Source organism: Anolis carolinensis, chromosome 2 (genome assembly GCF_035594765.1).
Source record: "Anolis carolinensis isolate JA03-04 chromosome 2, rAnoCar3.1.pri, whole genome shotgun sequence".
NCBI lineage: Eukaryota > Metazoa > Chordata > Lepidosauria > Squamata > Dactyloidae > Anolis > Anolis carolinensis.
Window position 1 is genome coordinate 144,592,056 of NC_085842.1, and position 14,023 is coordinate 144,606,078.

At 42.9% G+C, this 14,023-nt stretch overlaps 1 protein-coding gene across 7 annotated transcripts in view; it reads left to right on the forward strand.

Moving 5' to 3' along the window:
- Positions 1–870: 870 nt before the first annotated feature.
- shisa6 (shisa family member 6) overlaps positions 871–14,023 on the forward strand; it is a 418,823-nt gene continuing 405,670 nt past the window's right edge. For 3 of the 7 annotated variants that reach the window (XM_062974003.1, XM_062974007.1, XM_062974009.1), the window contains exons 1-2: positions 1,114–1,468; positions 1,793–2,774. In XM_062974003.1, coding sequence (XP_062830073.1) covers positions 2,128–2,774 — 647 coding nt within the window. In that variant the 5' untranslated portion in view covers positions 1,114–1,468; positions 1,793–2,127. Of the gene's footprint in view, positions 1,090–1,112; positions 1,469–1,792; positions 2,775–14,023 lie in introns of those variants that run through there. The other 4 variants (XM_062974006.1, XM_062974008.1, XM_062974005.1 and 1 more) reach the window with 3 other exon arrangements.

Here is a 14,023-nt window from a genome sequence, read left to right on the forward strand (position 1 = left end):
CGGCTGGTGGGGATGAGAGACAGGGCCTTCTCAGTGGTGGCCCTCCCCAGCGACATTAGATCAGCCCCCTCCCTTTTAGCCTTATGAAGGAAAGTAAAAACTTGGCTCTGGGATCAGGCTTTCAGTGATTAATACAGTGCAATAATAGATTTGGAATTATGGATAATTGACGATGGAACGGCCTTGGACTATGATTTTCAGATGATGTGATTTTAATATTGAATGTAATGTTTTAAATGTTTAATATATATAAATTTTAAATTTAATTAATTTTAAATCTCTGTTCATATGTGTTTAAAGGCATCTAATGGTTACTATATGTAAGCCGCCTTGAGTGTCCTTTGGAGTAGAGAAAGGCGGGGTAGAAATAAGGTAAATAAATAAATAAATACCCCATCAAAGGGGGGAGGAGACAGTGGCTAGCAGGAGGAGGAAAGACAAAGCCCTTTTTGGGAAAACATGTATAGGAATGTAGGGAAAGGAATCCCTCGACTTGGCCCTGTCTCTAGACTAGCTACTCATTGAGGACTGGAAACCTGATGACACAAGAGACTTGTGCAGTTCAGGGATGAAACCCAACAGTTGAGCGTATGCAAGTGGGCTTGGGACAATGTGAAGGAGGGTGGGTATTCAGGCGGGTATTTCTTACAAAGCCTTGTACAGGCATGGAGCCCATTGGACTGAACAAAGGGGTACCAAATGTACTCAGATCTGGGTTTTGTTTTTTTGTTCACCCAGAGTGGAATTACAGTGGCTTTCTTTGTAACCCTATCACCCCCCGGCTTCGAGAGGAGGCTTTAAGGGGGAGGAGCCTAAGCCACGCTCCTCAGAGTGAGCGGGAAAGGGCGCCTCTGCCTCGACGCCGCGTGCCAGTCTGAACGGAGAAAAGAGACAGACGGAGGGACGGAGGGACGGGGGGCAGCGCCTCCTATAAGCGCCACGCATCCCAAGCGGGCGCTTCTTTCCCCGGCTGCTCCCTCGCCCAGCCCGGAGTCCAGGAGCGCCCCGACAAGTCCTTCCTGGCAGCCCTACGCCGCGAGGGAGGCCAAGGCAGCTCTCCAGCGGGCTGGGGTGTGCGGTGAGCCTGAGGTCAGGGCAGAGGCCGCCTCCTCCCTTCGCTTCCCTAGCGGGGCTGGGCCTGGAGAGCGCGCCGCGACGGCGGTGAGAGGACCGGGAGGGGCAACGGGGCAGGGGCACGTCTTCCCCTCCCTCTGAGGGCGCCTCTCTCTCTGTCCCAGCTGGCCGCTGACTCCTTCGCAGGGGGCCGGGACTGGGCGGGCCTAGCGAGGGAGGCAGAAGGGGAGGAGGCGGGCGAGGGGAGGCGGCGGCGGCGGCGGCTGTGCTCTGCTCTGCCGGTTGTCCCTCCCGCTCCACAGCAGCGCCTCCTCTCAGCCCGTGGCGGCGCGAGGGAAGAGAGGATGCTCAGCCCGCCGGCCTCTCCGCAGTGCCCCCGCTCCGCCCCGACCTGGTGAGTGCAAGCAGGCAGGCAAGCGGGGAGGGAGGGAGGGAGGGAAGGAAGGAAAGAAAGAAGGAGGCGTGCACGCGGGGCTGGCTCGGGGGCGAGGGCACTGGGCGACCGGCCGGGCAAGAACGGGGCCGGGGTTGCGGGGCTGCAGTTCGGGCTCCCGGCTCTGCTGCTGCTGTGCGGCTCCTTCGCCAAGGGAATCCCCTGCCCCGAGCAGCCGGAGCTGTTGCTGCCCCCCCCCCCCCGCCTTCCTTCCCTCCTTCTCCATCCTGGGCTCCTCGTTTCTTTCCTGGTCCCCCTGAACTCCCCTCCCCATCTCTCTCTCAGGTAGACGCTGAGATGCCTCCCGCCCTCTCTCCTTGCAGCCCATCCCGGGAGGAGCTGTGACCAAGAAGAGGAGGGTGGCACAGCCTCGCGCTTTTCCCCAGCCAAGTGGCCCCTCTTGCTTCTGGCCAGGATGAAGAGGCACCTCCGGAGAAGGAGCAGGCGGGACCTGGGGGGCTTTTGCAGCTGCTGCTGCTGACACCCCCTCTGCTGCCACTATAGTCCGACTCTCGCCCGCTTCCCCATCCATGGAGTGGCAGAGCCAAGATCCTTAACCAGAGTCCCAGGGGCACGCTACCTCCTCCGCCTCAGACTGCCTGCACCTCCTCCAGCTCACCATGGGGTGGAGGCAGCTCCTGTTGCTCCTGCCACTGGCCTTGTATGCCCTGGCGCTGCTGCTGACCACTCAGGCAGCTGGTCCCCCACGGACACCCAGGGGCAACCGGACCCAGGGGGCAGTCGCGCCCCGGCGACCCCACAAGCCGGTCAAGGAGCAGCTGAACCAGACCGTTGTTGGCACTGCGCCGTCTTCTGCCCTCGCTGGCGGCGGGAGCCGTGGGCGCAGCCCTGTCGGAGGGCCGGCAAAGGCATCCAGTGGCAGCCCAGCCTACGAGACCTGCCAGGGCTACTACGACGTGAGCGGGCAGTGGGACAAGGAGTTTGAGTGCAACAACAGCCAGAAGGATTTCCGCTACTGCTGTGGCACCTGCTACTACCGCTTTTGCTGCAACAAACGCTCCGAGAAACTCAATCAGGACCGGTGCCGTAACCAGGGCCCACGTCCCAGCACTGACCCCATGACCCCTGCCACCAGTAACGACGGACCGGGGGATATACCCAATGGGTATGACCCAAATGAGGACAACACAAATGCTACCGTCTACATTTCGTGCGGGGCCATTGCCTTTGTCGTCATTGTGGGCATTTTTGCCAAGGTTGCCTATGACAAATCCCGACAACCACCACCAGAGATGAACATCCACAGGTATGGAGCCCTGTCCCTTTATTCCCTTTCCCACAACCTGGCAATGCATTTTGTTTAGTGAAGTTTTTTTCGTGTCAGGAGCGACTTGAGAAACTGCAAGTCACTTCTGGTGTGAGAGAATTGGTTGTCTGCAAGGACGTTGCCTAGATGTTAGATATTTTACCATTCTGTGGGAGGCTTCTCTCATGTCCTTGCATAGAGCTGGAGCTGACAGAGGGAGCGCTTCTGTGCTCTCCCCAGATTTGAACCTGCCACCTTCAAGTCAGCAGTCCTGCCGGCACAAGGGTTTAACACATTGCGCCACCAGGGGCTCCTTTCGTGATGATAAAACCCAAAAGTAAATAAGTCAACCAAAAACCCATCATCCTGTGGCTTTGAAGAAACTGGAACTCATCCCCCCCATCTTCTAAATATGGTGATTGCATTTCAGGTTCCCCAGTAGAATGTGCTCTCTTCGGCTGGAAGAGGGTAGATGAAGGAATTCTCTTTGGGATGTTAGAACCACCTGCTGTAGTGCTGATATCTCTGTCCCCACTCCTCAAGGCAAAAGGTGAACAGATATCAATCACTCCCTCCTTTACAAAACAAATTGTCCCATTTCTCACCACCATAGAGATCCCCAAAGATTTTTGTTGCAACCCTTCAAGAACAGAGACTGAATATAGTCCAAAGACTTCATATTCTCTGAAGTGTCTTACCATTATATGGAGAGCTATTCCATACTGCTGCACCATACATTTCCTCCTTTTTTGTATGCTTATTCTGAGACTAGAAATACCCTTTTCTTAATGAAGGCAGAGCAGTAAGTCTTCAATCCCATTTATGAAAATAATTGTGCTTTAGATTTGAACTGGGGTTAATGAAACTGACAGTTATAGTATAATATAATACAAAAAATGCTTTTCTTGAGCTACGCTGAGGGAAAGAGACAAGGAATTATCCACCGCTCAGCTATCTATATCCTAATGTAGTTGGAGACGCACCCTCTAAGTGGATGATGTAGGTGTTTCAGTTCTCCATTAATAGTGAGAATTATTTTATAGCCTAATTAGCACAACTGAGATTGCCAGCTCTGTCAAGATTGGAAGCCTGATGTGACAGGCTTTAAAAATCAGACCTTTTAAGTTATCTCTTCAAAATCTAAAGAGCTTTAAATGTTCTCACTACCACTATCTTGATAATATCCAGAAAGTAACAGGTGTTTAACCTTTGCAACCTCTCCCTTGTCTTCAGGGAGTCCTTTCAGCCTTTCTGTTTTGTGCAGTCTTGCATGTTGTATCCTCCTTTGGGCTCTTTAGATGAACTGACAATATCCTTAACAAAAAAGCAGAGAATTACATAATGCCAACAGGCTAAAGTAAAAATAATAGCTGCCCATAGTCAACAAAGTTGACGTTTTTAAATATAGCACTGTATGTATTCCCTTATTCTCATTTCAGCAGTGCAATGTAATAGCAGTTTATATGAAACTGCAAGAAGCAGTTTTCTGTGATGTTGTATCTGTTTCCTTTAAAATGAGACATTGCATTGTCCATCTTAGAGACATACACTTTACATAAGTGGACAGGGTCTACATCTTTTCCCATCTGAAGTTTGCCCCTCTCTGATATCACTTTTGTAACTGTCAAACTAAATGAAAGACTCTGTGAGTTAGTATGTTCCATTTCCATAATCTCAGGATGTTTCCCTCAAACTTATAAAACTTTGGCTATGATTTCCTAACAAATTATTTTGTTAATCAATTGAAGCAAAACAACAAAGGGTCTTGTGGCAACTTTGTTTGATGTTTACTTCTTCCTGTGGGCTTCCCTTTTCTCCCTTTTGCCACCTCTTTAGCTGTTCTCACGCTATAGTCCATTTAACCCCAGCATATTTGCACAAACATGTTACTTCCACCTTTCGCTGTGCTAAACCATTTCCCCCTGCACTGTGCATGCCTTGCTGCTTCTTGTTTGTGTTATTTAAGTGCTAGGGAAAAAAACAAGAAAAGAAATCTTTTGCCCTGCCCTTTTAAGTGCAAAAGGATTTACAGTAGAGTCTCACTTATCCAACATAAATGGGCCAACAGAACGTTGGATAAGCGAAAATTTTCGATAATAAGGAGGTATTAAGAAAAAGCCTATTAAATGTCAAATGACGTTATGATTTTACAAATTAAGCACCCAAACATCATGTTTTACAACAAATCAACAGAAAAAGCAGTTCAATACATGGGAACATTATGTAGTAATTACTGTATTTATGAATTTAGCACCAAAACATCGCAGTGTATTGAAACCATTGACTACAAAAACACTGACTACTAACAAATTGACTACAAATAAAGATAGAACTTACATTATGATATGAACTTACATTAACAACATTGTCAGAAATTAAATCCATAAAAAGTACAGCCCTTGCTGCCTAGAGAAACAGCTTTGGATCCGGGCAGGAGGCAGATTGTGTTGGATAACCCAGAATGTTGGATAAGTGAAGGTTGGTTAAGTGAGACTCTACTGCATTTAACTGTGTCATTTAAGAAGATTCTTAGTTAGATACTAAGGGAGGCTGTCTAGCTGTTTCCTCTCAGTACCTGTAGCAGCAAGCAGATGTTTCAGATGTTTCTTTTGGGTGATATTCTGAAACAAGAGTTTCTCAAACTGTGCTCCGGGTGTTTTGGACTTCAGCTCCCACAATTCCTAACAGCTGGTAAGTTGGCTGGGATTTCTGGGAGCTAAAGTCCAAAACACCTGGAGGAGCGCAGTTTGAGAAACACTGTTCTAAAAGAACGCTTGAATGATAAAGATGATACACTGTGTTACTTGTTCTTATTTTAAGTGGATTGTAAAAGCAAATGTTACTTAGCTTCCTTCGAAGTAGCAGGACAGACTGAAACAGGAAAACTTCTTTTGTGCCCTTCATTTTACCTTTGTAAATGGCCAGCACCCTTCTCCAGTTGATGTCCACTGTTGAGGCAGGACCTCAGAATACTACCTGATACTAATTTTTTGGATGTATGTGTCGCTCAAAAATAAACATGTAAACTAATTGAGCCACTTTTAAAGAAAAAGTAACAAGCATTCCCAACAGAGAAGAGCAGCTGCCTTCACATGATTGCCCTTCATTTAAGTAATCAAAGAATGTGCTTTTCAAAAAGAACTGACAACAGTTTATTAACTGAGAAGCAAGCATGTTTTACTTAGCACATGGAATACAATGCAGTATTTCTCTAAGTAAAAACCCAGGACAGGTTGAAAACATGCCTGAATGTATAAATCCAGATTCCCCTGCCCCACTCCAATTTGTGATAATTAAAAGCAATGCTTTATTTAATTTTTCTCATTTATCTATTATCTCATATGTAAAGAAAGGTAGCCCATAATCAATGCAGTTAAATACGCAAGCACACTGAATCAAAATCTTCTTGACAGAGAAACAGCTGAAACCTTTAGATTTGCCTCTGAAGAGGTAGACGAGGAGTGAATCTGAATTCAGAGCATCCTTTGCAGCATAGGTATGATTACTGATAATATATTGGATAAAAGTAATTGCATCCCAGAAGTGATACTATCATAAAATAAAGGCCAAAAAATGTTGCTGTACTAGCTGAAACAGAGTATTGTAGATTAACAAAAACTGAGAATGTAGGGTGGGCTAGAAGCCTTGTGTGTGTGCGACTCCCTTATCATAGCCAGGGCATCCTAGTGAATAGATATCATACCCCTTGTGAATTTGGAAATATGTTCCTCTTCCAAACACATTCCTGTTGCTACTTATAGCATTAAGAATGAGGGTGGTTCAGACCTTTTATCAAGGTTGTAGGGAGCTATGTTGAAATACCTTTTGCCGTTTCTGCTTATTCAGTGCTCCTTTTCCTTTTCAAAGATGGATTTTAAATGGTAAAACAAATCACTTATATGTAGATGAAGGGTATGAAAGAATGAATGACAGTCTGAACGTTGGAAAAATTGACTTCAAGTATCTTTAAGGAAGCTGATTGACTTTTATTATTAGAACATAGTAGATGACAAAAGATTATACCTTTCAGAGATGTTTAACCTGAATTAGATCAACAGTGGTGCATGCATTTAAATATTATGAAGCATTCATTCAGCTGTTAGGGGACTGAGCAGTTTGGTGTTTGCTTGTTTTAAAGACAGTAAAACAATATCCAACAGGGGCTTTGTGATCCGCATTTTCCTCCTTTTCCTCCCCCCCCCCCCCAACCTTTCATTCCCTTCTTGGGACCATGACTAGAATGTTTAGAAACTGCGTCGCTTATATCCCTCTGCTCCGGGCAGGTTTATGGTCTGTACTCCAGTATTAACCAAATGGTGCAGGGTTGAATTCAAGCAACAATAATAGTAATAATAATTATTATTTTATTTTATACCCGCCTCTCTTTGTGGCTCAAGCTGGGTTACAGAATAATTAAAACACATAAACATTGCAAAAACACTACAAATACACATACATAATGTATTTCTATAAAAGTTAAATATTAAAACATATTTCTATAAAATACATATTAAAATATACAAAATAGAGATTAAACAAAGGACACACATTTAACATTTATACTTAAAGACTGCCTGGGTAGGCCTGCTGGAAGAGATAGGTCTGTACATGGTTTAAAAATTCCAACAACTCATTTAGCTGTCGGAGTGCTTCTGGCAGGTCGTTCCACAGTCTTGGGGTGGCCGATTAAAAAGTCTTCTGTGTGATGGTGGCCCAATGAGTTCTGGCTGGTCGGACTAGCCACCCCTCAGAGGACCTAGGTGTTCGGGGTGGATTGTACAGAAGAAGGCAAGAATATATTTCACTCTGAATTGTTGTGTCCCATGTTTAATTGAGTTGGGCTGAATGTCTAAGACTAGCTACTAGGCCTGCTAGCTGCAAGCATGTTTTCACATTCGGTGGCATGATGAATATAATACTTCCTACAAAGAACCCAGTGGTTCAACTTAGAAACTAATTTTGTTTAAACAGAATGCTATTCCCATGGATTCCAGTGGGAATGAAATAAAGCCCTAAATTGCCATGGATTTCATGTAGATTAGAATTTGCTAGAGGCCATGTTGGTATAGTGACAAGGCTTATTTATCTCTTTGAGGAAGCTTTATTAGTTTGGCCTGAGGGATCTTCAGATGAATACCAGGTTTATCAGTTTCCTCTGATAAAATTAGCATCTTATATTATCTGCCTGTACACATACACCCACCATTGTTGGTGGTTTTTGTGAAGCCAACACTTCCTAACTAGAAAGGAAAGTTATTTCTGTCATGGTCTCTGTCATAAAGATGAAGTTTTCTTGTTTTGATGCCTATGTACAAGTGATATCAGCTTACACAGATGTACAGGCATATATTTCTATCTATGTGATAGAATGTTACTTAATCTCTTCCACATTATAGTAAATATAATGTGCCTCAAGTGCCAGACAAGGCACTAGTTGGAGTTTTGAATTACGTACAGTAGAGCAACTGTTAAACAAAACAAAGATTTATTTATTAAGGGAGATAACATTTCAAACATAAAATGCCATTCTAATTATTTCACTAATTCCTTCTGAATTTTAAGCAGATAATGAAGATTTTGCACTTAAATAAGGAAAACATGGATATGGAATTCATTTAACCCAGACAGTTACAGGGCACAAAAAAAATCTTATTGAAATATCAGGTGGCTTTTCACTTTTTTGTATTTTCTGAAAACTGTTATGATTCTTTATAAATTATCTTAGAATCCTTTATTAAACTTCAGGGATGCCACAACATTTATGCTTTAGGAAAGTGTCTTCCACAAGGGCCTTTTTATAAGTCTCTTTCTGTTTGTTTTATGAATATGGATTGTGTGTGCTATGATGCATGGCTTGGAGGTTGCTTTCTAGCCCTCCTTCTGTTTAGTCTTTCCTGAAAGGGTCCCCTCCATGAAATGATCATGATTCTAAGTTTCTTCTTATATAAAGGAAGAACCTTTAATAGCTGTGGAATGATTTTGTCCACATAAAAGATTCGTACTGTCTGTCTCTTAGGCATGGTCATTTAAATAGTGTGACTTCATCTTTGACTAGGGGCATTTCCACACAGCCCTATATCCCAGAATATCAAGGCAAAGAATCCCACAGTATCTACTTTGAACTGGGTTATTTGAGTTCACACTCAGATAATGTGGGATATTCTGCCTTGATATTCTGGGATATAGGGCTGTTTGGAAGGGCCCTAGGTCATTTTTAAACAGGGTTTATCCCTATCAGAATCAATGACTCTGTCATTCCGTGTGTGTGTGTGTGTGTGTGTGTGTGTGTGTGAGAGAGAGAGAGAGAGAGAGAGAGAGAGAGAGTGTCACTCATTCTGATAGGGATGAACCCTCTTTCAAAAGGTCTGGTCAAGGGTGAAGTCTCTCTCACTCTGTGTGTGTGTGTGTGTGAGAGAGAGCGAGAGAGCGAGCGAGCAGAGGAAACAGTGTTGACTGACATCAGATGTATTTCTTTCTGCATTTTGATACATGAACTGAAAACAAGAGAGGCTATGCTGCACATTTATACTGGTATGGAAGTGGCTTGAATGTGGCACACCTTATGTTCCCTTTGGCCCTCTTCATACTCCCTGAAATGAGCCAACTTTATCTTATGCTGTTCTCAAAGTCAGTGTTTGATCTTCCACTCTTCATCATCTAGTATTACAGTTTGAGTATCCCTTATCCAAAATGCTTGGGACCAGAAGTGTTTTGGATGCTGAATTTTTTTTCAGGCTTTGGAATACTTGCATATATATAACGAGGTATCTTGGAAATGGGACCCAAGTCTGAACACAACATTTATGTTTCACACACACCTTATCCATATAGCTTGAAGATAATTTTATGTACAATATTTTATATAATTGTTTACATGAAACTTGGGCCTCTTTTACACAGCCATATAAAATCCACATTGAACTCAGATAACCCAGTTCAAAGCAGATGTTGTGGATTATCTGCCTTGATATTCTGGGTGATATGGATGTGTGAAGGGCCCAAAGTTTATTTAACCATCAGAAAAGAAAGGGCATCACTATCACAACCACCCAAGTGGACAATTCAAAGATTTTAGAGGATTTTGAAAATCCAATTTCCAGATAAGGAATACTCAACCTGTATCAAGCTGACTTCTTTTTTTTTATGTGTTTTCTGTAATGACGGAATTCTTGTCTGTGTTGGCAGGCGCTCCTGGAACCTCTTACTATATTTTTTCTGTCCCACAAACTGTTTCTTCCAGTTAGAAACGGCCTTTGTCTGCAATTTCAGCCTTTGTCAGCCTTTGTCTATTGCTAGCTATTTGGTTATGCCTTTAAACACAATGTTCAAAAAAGCTTTTGGGGCACTTAGAACCATATAGATTCTTCTTTCATCAAGAATATAAGTACAATTTCAACTCATGGCCACAAATGGAATTTATGTTCTTGATTCTATATATTTGTTTTGAATCAGCCCTGATTTTCCCATCCCTGTATTGTTTTCTTTCATGTACACGCACACTAGTAATAATGGTACCTACCCATGAGAAGCACTCCATTCTCATGTCACTAATAATAAACATTTCCTGAATTTCCTGTCTTTTACCAGTAAAGAACAGGGCAATACAGTACATAAAACCAGTAATTCATCACACTAAGGTTGCAAGATGATTTAGGAGTATAGTTTCTAGATCCAGGGACGTCATGCTACCCCTCTATTCTGCTTTGTTCAGACCACACCTGGAATCACACTGTGTCCAATTCTGGGCACTGCAGTTGAAGGGAGATGTTGACAAGCTGGAATGTGTCCAGGGGGGGGAACGACTAAAATGATCAAGTATCTGGAGAACAAGCCCTATGAGGAGCGGCTTATAGAACTGGGCATGTTTAACCTGCAGAAAAGAAGACTGAGAGGGAACATGACGAGGGCCATGTATAAATATGTGAGGGGAAGTCATAGGGAGGAGGGTACAAGTTTGTTTTCTGCTGCCCAGGAAACTAGGACACTGAACAACGGCTTCAAACTACAGGAAAGGAGATTCTACCTGAACATTAGGAAGAATTGAGTTGCTGTGAGTCTTTCGTGCTGTATGGCCATGTTCCAGAAGCTTTAGGAAGAACTTCCTAACTGTGAGAGCTGTTCAGCAGTGGAAATCTCTGCCCCAAAATGTGGTGGAGGCTTTTAAACAGAGGCTGGATGGCCATCTGTTGGGGGGTGCTTTGAATGCAATTTTCCTGTTTCTTGGCAGGGAGTTGGACTGAATAGCCCACGAGGTCTCTTCCAACGCTATGATTCTCTGATTTATTCAGAGGTTTTTTGAAGTTTTGCTAACCTGTCACATTTAATAGTGTTATACAGGTGGTATTTACAAAAAAAAATCCTGGAATGATCCACCAGCAAGGTTTTTCTATGGTTTTACACAGTAATTTTCCTCTTTCCCACATACCAGTTGACTTTTACCATATTACTTATTGTTATAGTTCTCTTTTCCCAGTTGATTCCTTGATTCTTGCTCACTTGCATCTTCACCAATGACTAAAATCTCATTTATGTTAATGAACAGATGTATGAACTTGTGTAGTTTCTGGTTTTATATCAGATATGCTCTATTTCTGAGAAACAGAATAAAGCTAAGTAACTGAAGAGGATAGGAATTTCTTTAAAAAAAACCCACACACAATTTCTTTACTCTCTGGCTGTCTGATGTCATAATATACTGCATATATATACTATGTGTATGTATATGTATATGTATGTGTATATATATACACACACACACACACACACACACACACACACATATACTACATTTTGTTAAGAACAACTAGCTCCTGGGTATAAAATATACATTGTTAAGATCATTTGGGAATAAAAGAAATTGCAAAAATAGATTTGCCAGTATGCATGGCAATGGAGCTGAATTGTGTCTTTGTTATATACTCAAGTGAACGTCAAACTGTAATGTTTGAAACAATAATCACACATCCGGTATTTGTACAATTTTGGGTGCTAGTTGCCAGGCTTTTATATCTGGCAGAGAGGCAACTCCACTTTGGAATAATGTTCCTGTGGTTGTCATATTTTGGTGTTTCTTCCTTCCTAGTCCCTTTTTGAAGAGACAGTGCCCTTTCATTGTTTATTATGATCGATGAAGGTGAGTAATCTGAGTGCTTGAATGTGCAACCCACTCTCTCGGCATGTACATTGTGAACCACCACCGTGTGCTTTTACCAACAGCCATGAGATGTAGTAGTATGCAGACAGATTAATAAACCAGCTCATGCACGTTGAACTAAAAAGCTGGAAACTTACACCAAAATGAGTTGGCAGTCAGTGACAATCATTGTCAACCTGATAATTTCTCAACTCCCTCGCCTTCATACAGGTCATTGTTTTCATCACCCCCTTGCTATGCAGTCCTTCCTGAGAGAATCTCTATAAATTCAGAGAGATGACTATAGGCTCACTCATGTTTTAGATTTAAGGGCAGGGGGTGGAGTGAAATAAAAGAGACTGGTCTTAAAGCATAGAATGTAAATGTGTGCTTCTTTTGATTTTTATAGTAAGATATGCATCTGTTTTAGTACAGTTTAGGTGCATAGCAACTTGGATAATCCAAGCCACATCCTGTTTGATGGAGGACTGAGTATTTGAATGATGCTGTGACCTCAGGCAGCAACCTGAAGAAAGTGTCCAGACTGACCAGTGAATGGCAGACAGTTAGGCAGAATCCTGACTGCCTGATCCTGCCCGCCTTTCTTTGCATGTCCCAAAAAAGACTCATTCTTTCAGGTGAACTGCCCTGTTGTCTGCATGAATAATTGCTGACAGTCTATTGCCTCTGGCCAGGCAGCAAGGAAAAGTGAACACATAAGCCAATACTGCCTCCGTAAAACTCTTTATGAGTTTCTGTACAATCCCTTTCTCACCATGCAGACCTAAACCCAGAAGAGTTGCTTGAATGAAAGGCTTCTTCTTATTTCAAGGATAGTTTAGTTTGAAATGAGGTCAGTGGGAATACTTTGCCATTCCCCCTTCTCCCATATTCTTTTTTTTTTTGTGGTGGTGGTGGTGGTTTGCTTGCTTGTTTGTTTCTGAAGTCCCATCTCCACATTCATTGCCTCAAAGGAATCCTTGTCCTTTCAAAAGATGCCCATACAAACAACTGGGACACTTCAAATCCAGAGGAGATAGACAAATCCTCACACCTTTACTTCTAAAGAACGGTTTGCCAGTGATTGGCACTTTTCCCATATGTGGTAAATATGCAGCTTACATAGTGGTGGCTGACTGATACTCTTGCTCATTTGTTTTTGCTGTATATAGAAAGTCTCTCATCTACTTTTTTTATATTATCTTGTTCTTCCTTAATCCTCAGTTGTTCTGTTTAAGTTCTGTAGATAAATCATTATATCTCTGTAGGTGAATTTACATAAACTACAGGCAGTTTATGTGTCTTTTGTCTTTGTTTATATTTATTGTTAGCTTTTCCATCAAAGTCTTCAAAGCTATTTACAAAATGGAGCAAATCTGCAGGAGGAAGGAATAAAGAACAAAGAATTCTCAGTAACCCATTCAAACACCTATGGTTGTTCTATCAGTTAAACTGTGTTTCACCTGCATCTGTGGCTGGCATCTTCAGAGGTTCTGTTGGCAGCGAAGCAAGTTGATTGTGTATAAATCTGGAATGTACAGGGTGGGAAAAAGAACCCTTGTCTGTTTGAAGCAAGTGTGAGTGTTGCAGTTAGCAAGCTTGATTAGCATTGAGTAGCCTTGCAGCTGCAAAGTCAATCAGCGAGGGTATCTGCAGAGGTAGTCTTGCCTCTGTTGCCTGAAGGCATCCTCTGTTTGGGAGGTGTTAACTGGCACATAGCCATACAGCCCGAAAAACTCACAACAACCCAGTGATTCCGGCCATGAAAGCTTTTGATAACACACAGTGTTATAACTGATATATGAAATTGGGAATGTGTGTTCATGTGATCTGAAGCAGGTTATTTGGTTTATATAGTTAGTGAATCAAGTTTTGCTTCAGTAATGGCAATCACGGGGGGCTACATACCCTGCAGCATGTTGTTACTCACCCAGGTTTGCATATCTCGCCAGTAGAATTTCTCAGTGATGCATATAATGGCATAATTGTCATCAGTTTGTTGTCTGTACCATCACTGGAAGATGAATGTGAATGGAGAGTATTCCAACCAGAATCAATGAGCATTTCCGTTGCACCTATATTGATCCGGGAATCCCTGCTCAAGTCTTCACACTAG